At 39.3% G+C, this 7,962-nt stretch overlaps 1 protein-coding gene across 1 annotated transcript; it reads left to right on the top strand.

Moving 5' to 3' along the window:
• The first annotated feature begins 653 nt into the window (after positions 1–653).
• LOC133317375 (myb family transcription factor EFM-like) lies at positions 654–7,539 on the top strand. Its single transcript, XM_061519231.1, has 5 exons — positions 654–843; positions 1,347–1,361; positions 1,418–1,972; positions 6,785–6,861; positions 7,072–7,539. The coding sequence occupies exons 1-5, from the start codon at positions 654–656 to the stop codon at positions 7,537–7,539; spliced, it is 1,305 nt and encodes a 434-aa protein (XP_061375215.1).
• Positions 7,540–7,962: the final 423 nt, after the last annotated feature.

Here is a 7,962-nt window from a genome sequence, read left to right as displayed (position 1 = left end):
GACCCACGAATTGAACTACTAATTCAATAACCTCATACCTTGACGGATTCGATCACCACACAGAGTTTTAAAAGAATGGTATAAATAGATTGTTTTTATCCAGTATTGATGAAGAATATATCCAGTATTGAATACTCGCGTAGCACTGAATATTATCGATAAAAAGAAAAGAAAAAAACAAAATTAAGGGTAACAGTTTGAATTAGTGCAACAAGACTGTGTTTATAAAACCAGGCTCTATGCTCAAGATCATCTAATATGTCAGACACTCTGATTCTTCTCTTACAGCACCTCTCTTGTCTTTATTTTATTTTTGAACTTTTCTGTATTGGTTCTTTGTAGGAAGTTACATCCCTCTGCTTTATCCCCTGCTTTTTTTCTTCTTTTTTTCTCTCTCCCAAACCCTGCTTTATTCCATTGAACTCGCCCCTAAAAAGAAGACGAACCTCCCTCGATCCTCCTTGTGTTCGCAAACAACATCACATCCCTTTTCTCTCTCTCTCTCTCTCTCTCTCTCTGCTTCAAAAGAACTAGAGCGGAAGAGGCCAAACACCCTCTTTTCCTCTTGTTTGTTTCTACATACCTGCAATTTTGGGATGAAGCATACCATCTAAAACAGTGCTTGTTAATCGTTATCCTTATACCTGAAAAGAATGGCATCGCCAGCAGAACTAAGCATGTATTTCAAACCTCATAGCTATTCCATGCTGCTGAAATCATTTGGAGTTCAAACTGATCAGACCTACAAGCTCGAAGAGTTCCTTTCTCGCTTAGAGGAAGAACGTCTCAAGATTGACGCCTTCAAGCGCGAGCTTCCTCTCTGCATGCAACTCCTCACCAACGGTACACCTTGAAATCATCACCATCCTTTCATAAACATGCATACCAAACATAATTGACAATGTTCCAATAAACTAATTGAACCACAGAATATCCTAAACCTTAAAGATTCATCAACATCATGATGAAAATATTACATCTACCATATCAAACTCAGTATATTCATTTTTTTTTTCTAATCTTCCAAACAATGGCCATTACAATTACTGTCTTCTATTCCCCTCTTTAGTAACTCCTTTTCTTTTGCTTTTCCGAATGAGAAATTCTTCTCTTCTTTTTTATTTTTTATAAATCATCCTATATTTTGGCAGCCGACTATTCCGAATTCAAGTCCAGGACAATAAAGGCAGCAGCATAACTCTCCCTACCAAGTTTCAAACTCGAGATCACGGTTTTTTTTTTTTTTAATTTCATGTATACACAATCATTTGTCTCAAACTTTATTTCCTTTAAATGCAAAAAGTGCAATTTAATATCCCTCATTTTTTTTCTTCTTGTTGGAGCAGCCGTGGAGCATTCAAACTCCCAAGAACGAGGGATATTGGCTTGAATGCAAAAAATGATATCAAACATATTTGAATGCAACTTCATGCCTTCAGATCAAATCAAGGCGAAAGGCCAGTTCTGGAAGAATTCATACCAATAAAGCATTCAAACTCCCAAGAACGCACTGAGATGGCATCAAACATATCGGATAAGGTGAATTGGATGACATCTGCCCAATTATGGGGCCAAGCAAGCGAAGAAACCAAACCACAATCCGCAATTACAATCCCTAAAGAAGCTGATATTGGCTTCAGCATAAGCCCTAAGCTAACTCTAGACAACAAACATAGGAATGGTGGAGCCTTTTCACCATTCTCAAGAGAACGAAACTCCTCCCAAGTATTACGGGTTCTTCCTGAGTTGTCCCTTGCCTCTTCTGAGAAAGAAATTGAGGAGAAGAAATGCGAAAAGACAGAAAATTTTGGAGTGGTTGTAGATCAAGGGAAAGTTGCTGCAGTTTCATCTGAGGCAAAAACAAACACCACCACCACGACTAGCCAAACTCATAGGAAAACAAGAAGGTGCTGGTCACCAGACTTGCACCGTCGATTTGTTAATGCTCTTCAAACGCTCGGTGGATCTCAAGGTACACCAAAATAAAGAAAAATGGAAGAAATAAAAGAAACACCTTTTCGAATCTAAGTATAATCCAAATATATTATTTTAATGATTAACATAATCCAGACTTTAATGTTATCATCATTACTGCAATCAATTGTTGAATAAATAAATAAACTTGATTTAATTAGTTTGTGGTCCATTGGGCTTAGTTATTATTTGGCCCAACTTCTAGAATAATCTTTAGGAGTAGTTTAGCCCAAATTCTAGAGTAATCCACTCTAGATTACTCCATGGAAATATCTAGAATAGTTCAACCTAGAAACTACCATGGAAACATCTAGGCTAGGAAAATTGTGGAGAATTCTAGAGAATGATTTGTAGCCATTAGATGAGAATTGTGTTGGCACAATCCTAGCCATTGGTTAAGGAGGTGCCACTAGTATAAATAGGTGTGTCCTCCATCATTTTGTATCAAGCCAAAAAGCCAAAAACCAAAAAGAGTTGTGTAGTAATAAAAGTGTTCTTTTTCCTCCAAATCTTTCTAAACCTTTCCTTTTCTCAAATATCCTCCTCCCAACAAAGTGGTATCAAGAGCCTTAAGATCCTTTCTAGAGAAATGGCAAGTAGCAACATGGTTCCTTTCCAAGTCCCTATGCTCACCAAGAGTAACTATGATAATTGGAGCATCAAGATGAAGGCCCTCCTTGGATCACAAGATGTGTGGGAAGTGGTAGAGAAAGGTTACGATGAGCCAAAAGAAGGAGTCACTCTATCCCAAACTCAAAGGGATAGCTTGAAGGATTCAAGAAAGAGAGATAAGAAAGCTCTCTATCTCATCTATCAAGGATTGGATGAAGATGCTTTTGAAAAGATTTCGGAGGCAGCCACCGCAAAGGAAGCATGGGAGAAGCTACAAACCTCTTACAAGGATGCTGAGCCGGTCAAGAAGGTACGTCTTCAAACTCTAAGAAGTGAGTTTGAAACTTTACACATGAAAGATGCCGAAAGTATCTCCGATTATTTTTCTAGAGTCTTGACGGTGACTAATCAATTAAAAAGAAATGGTGAAAAGATAGATGATGTAAAAATTATGGAGAAAATTTTGCGATCTTTAGACTCGAAATTCGATCATATTGTCACTGTCATAGAACAAACAAAAGATTTGGAAGCTATGACAATAGAGCAACTATTGGGCTCCTTACAAGCATATGAGGAGAAGCAAAAGAAAAAGCAAGGGGTTGGTGAACAATTACTCAAGACACAACTTAACTTCAAAGGAAAGGAAGAAGACTTTGGCAACACAAGAGGACGAGGAGGATATTATGGTCGAGGAAGAGGTCGTGGACGTGGAAGTATAGGCTTCAACAACAACTATGCCCATGAAGATCAAAGAGAAAGCTCAACAAGAGGTCGTGGAAGAGGTGGCTTCCAACCAAGGCGTGACAAATCACAAATCAAATGCTACAACTGTCAAAGGTTCGACCATTATGCTTCTGAATGTAGAGCCCCAACAAGGAGGATTGAGGAGAAGGCAAACTATGTGGAAGAGAAAAGTCAAGAAAATGGCACTCTGTTGATGGTACGCAACAACAATGTAGGAGAACAAGAGAATACATGGTATCTAGACTCGGGGGCAAGCAATCACATGTGTGGAAAAAGAAACATGTTCGTGGAACTTGATGAATCAGTGAATGTAAATGTCTCATTTGGAGATGAATCAAAGATACCAGTGAAAGGAAAAGGTAAGATTCTTATCCGATTAAAAGACGGGAGGCATGAATTCATTTCTAATGTGTACTATGTGCCCAACATGAAGAATAATATTTTGAGTCTAGGGAAACTCTTAGAGAAAGGGTATGATGTTCACTTAAAAAATAATACTCTTTCTTTAAGAGATAATCAAAATAACTTGATTGCTAAGGTGCCTATGTCAAGAAATAGAATGTTTCTGTTGAACATTCAACACGACATTGCAAAGTGTCTCAAAGCCTGCTACAAGGATGCATCTTGGATGTGGCATCTACGATTCGGACACCTCAACTTTGGTGGTCTTGAGTTACTATACAAGAAGGAGATGGTGAGAGGATTGCCTTCCATCAGTCAACCTGACCAACTATGTGAAGGATGTCTACTTGGGAAGCAATGTCGAAAGAGCTTTCTAAAGGAGTCTTTGTCAAGAGCCAACAAGCCGCTCGAGCTCATACATACAGATGTTTGTGGACCATTGAAGCCAAGCTCACTCGGTAAGAGTAATTACTTTCTTCTCTTCATAGATGATTTCTCAAGAAAAACATGGGTGTATTTCCTAAAGCAAAAATCAGAGGTGTTTGGAGTCTTCAAGAAGTTCAAGGCTAGTGTGGAGAAAGAAAGTGGATGCGAGATCAAAGCAATGAGATCCAATCGAGGTGGAGAGTTCACTTCTAAAGAATTCCTAGAATTTTGTGATGATAATGGAATACGAAGGCCTTTAACCGTTCCAAGAAGCCCGCAGCAAAATGGAGTAGCTGAAAGGAAGAATAGAACCATTCTCAACATGGCGAGAAGCATGCTCAAGAGCAAAAAGATGCCAAAGGAGTTCTGGGCTGAAGCTGTTGCAACTGCAGTCTACCTTTTAAATCGCTCGCCAACAAGGAGCGTGTGGGGAAAGACACCACAAGAAGCATGGAGTGGAAGAAAGCCTGGGATCTCCCACCTGAGAGTGTTTGGAAGCATAGCCTATGCACATATTCATGATGAGAAGAGGTCCAAGCTTGATGACAAAAGTGAGAAGCTCATCTTCATAGGGTATGACTCTAACTCTAAAGGCTATAAACTTTACAATCCTAACAATGGAAAGACCATCATTAGCCGAGATGTGGAATTCAATGAAGAAGAAGAATGGAATTGGGGTCTACGTGATGAAAACTACAACTTACTTCCCAATTTAATGGAAGATGAAGAGATGGAGCAACCAAGGATGGAGCAAGAAAGAGAAGAGATCATGACTCCCCCAACTTCACCAATCAGAAGTCAACAACAAAAACCATTGTCATCTGGAAGTTCAAGCGAAAGAGCACCACGCTTCAAGAGCTTGCAAGAACTTTATGAGGTAACAGAAAATCAAGATAATCTCACCTTGTTTTGCCTCTTTGCTGATTGTGAACCAGTGAGTTTTCAAGAAGCCGTTCAAAGCAAGAAATGGAGAAATGCTATGGATGAAGAAATCAATGCGGTTGAGAAGAACAAAACATGGGAGCTAGCCTCACTTCCAAAAGGGCACAAGGCGATTGGTGTGAAGTGGGTCTACAAAACTAAAAGGAATGCCAAGGGAGAAGTTGAAAGATACAAGGCACGCTTGGTGGCAAAAGGCTATAGTCGAATAGACAAGTACTTCCAAGAGAATGGTTTCATCAAATGCCCTTACAAGCATGCACTTTATGTCAAGCTCAAATATGGAGATATTTTGATCGTGTGCTTGTACGTGGATGATCTAGTCTTCACTGGAAACAATCCAAGGATGTTTGAAGAGTTTAAGAAAGTGATGAAGAAGGAGTTTGAGATGACTGACATTGGACAAATGGCATACTATCTCGGCATTGAAATCAATAGATACTGAAGAAATTCAAGATGGACGATTGCAAGCCTATCAACACCCCAATGGAATGTGGAGTTAAGTTGTCCAAATATGGTGAAGGAGAAGATGTTGATCCTACTTTCTTCAAAAGCTTAGTTGGAAGTTTACGCTACTTGACATGCACCAGACCTGACATCCTCTTTGCTGTTGGATTCGTTAGTCGTTACATGGAGACTCCAACTACCACGCACTTGAAGGCTGCAAAGAGAATCCTCCGCTATATTAAAGGTACTATCGACTTTGGCTTATTTTACTCATCCTCTAATGAATATAAACTTGTTGGATATAGTGATAGCGATTGGGCTGGAGACATGGATGATAGAAAAAGCACCACTGGATTTGTGTTCTACATGGGAGATACTGCTTTCACGTGGATGTCAAAGAAACAACCTATTGTCACTCTGTCTACTTGTGAAGCCGAATATGTCGCAGTTACATCATGTGTTTGCCACGCCATTTGGCTAAGGAACTTGCTGAAGGAGTTGAATATGCAACAAGAGAAGCCAACCAATATTTATGTTGACAACAAATCTGCCATTGCATTAGCAAAGAATCCAGTCTTCCATGATAGAAGTAAGCACATTGACACACGCTATCACTTTATAAGGGAATGCATTGCAAGAAATGAGGTGCATATAAAATATGTCAAGTCTCAAGAACAAGCAGCAGATATCTTCACCAAGCCACTCAAGAATGAAGACTTTGTCAAGATGAGAAAACTGCTTGGAGTTACAAAATCAAGTTTAAGGGGGAGTGTTGAATAAATAAATAAACTTGATTTAATTAGTTTGTGGTCCATTGGGCTTAGTTATTATTTGGCCCAACTTTTAGAACAATCTTTAGGAGTAGTTTAGCCCAAATTCTAGAGTAATCCACTCTAGATTACTCCATGGAAATATCTAGAATAGTTCAACCTAGAAACTACCATGGAAACATCTAGGCTAGGAAAATTGTGGAGAATTCTACAGAATGATTTGTAGCCATTAGATGAGAATTGTGTTGGCACAATCCTAGCCATTGGTTAAGGAGGTGCCACTAGTATAAATAGGTGTGTCCTCCATCATTTTGTATCAAGCCAAAAAGCCAAAAATCAAAAAGAGTTGGGTAGTAATAAAAGTGTTCTTTTTCCTCCAAATCTTTCTAAAACTTTCCTTTTCTCAAATATCCTCCTCCCAACATCAATCACTAATTATTTTTATTTTATTCTATTTTATTTTATTACAGTGGCAACCCCAAAACATATAAGGGAGTTGATGAAGGTTCATGGTTTGACAAATGATGAAGTTAAAAGTCATCTCAAGGTGTTTTCTCTCTGCAATATTGTACATATATAGAGACCGGAATGAAAAAACACTTTGTTGTTGTACTATTATTATTGCGTCGCTGACAACGTAGTACCACTCCGCAGAATGCATATTGTGCATTTACTTTTGTTCTTTGTTTTTACTTTTTATGCTTTGTTTGTTTTCTTTCACTTTCTGATCATGTTTCCGATGTATTGTTGTTCATAGAAATATAGGCTTCACACTAGAAGACTAAGTCCAAGCTTACAAACAGGAGCACCCACACCCCAGCTCGTAGTCCTAGGAGGAATTTGGGTCCCACCAGAATATGCCACGGCGGCAGCAGCAGGCACCTCCGCCCTCTATGCCCTGCACCCGCCGCCACCGCTCTACTGTGCGGCCACCCCAGTACCCCAACAATTCTACACTGCTGCGCCGTCGCAGTCTGCACTGGCGCCACCTCCACACCACCACGCCCTCCACCATCACCTTCACCTGTATAAGACTGCGCCGCATCCTGAAAGCTCTCCAGAATCCGACGGCGGCAACCGGTCAGAGAGCATAGAGGATGGGAAGTCAGAGAGTAGCAGCTGGAAGGACGAGAGTGGAGAGAACAAAGGAAAGATAAAGGGGTTGGCTGCACTTAGAGAAGAAGGGGAAGAGAGCACCGGGAGTGAGATCACTCTGAAATTCTAGGGCTTAAGGTTATTATGGGCATTCTTTTTAGAACTACTTTTTTTTTTTGTTAACTTGCTTGCTCTCATGCATCCCATCCCATGTTCAAATATTAATTCAACAAGCGGAGGGAGGAAAAAAATTTCAATGTTTCTGCTTTTTGTTGTAGACAAAAATTATCTATCATACTTACATAAAAATAAATGTATCTCAATATTTTTTTTATTTTTTTTATAACGAGACTCACTCATTTTTTAGGGAGTGTGTTTTTCTATATTTTTCCCTATTTTTATATTCTACTTTTTAGAGATATTTATTTGTGTTGTAAAGAATGGACGACTGAGGACAGTAAGAAGGACATAAAAGTGAGCGTTCGTTTTGTTTCGCTTTGTTGCGTTCATGTTGTTTAACAACATAATATTGGAGTATGTTTGGTACAACAGA

The sequence above is a fragment of the Gastrolobium bilobum genome, unplaced genomic scaffold (assembly GCF_033153095.1).
Source record: "Gastrolobium bilobum isolate Gb01-03AN ecotype WA unplaced genomic scaffold, APGP_CSIRO_Gbil_v1 utg24797, whole genome shotgun sequence".
Lineage (NCBI taxonomy): Eukaryota > Viridiplantae > Streptophyta > Magnoliopsida > Fabales > Fabaceae > Gastrolobium > Gastrolobium bilobum.
The sequence above is the reverse complement of the archived record's forward strand: the minus strand, read 5'-3'. Positions and strand labels throughout refer to the sequence as shown.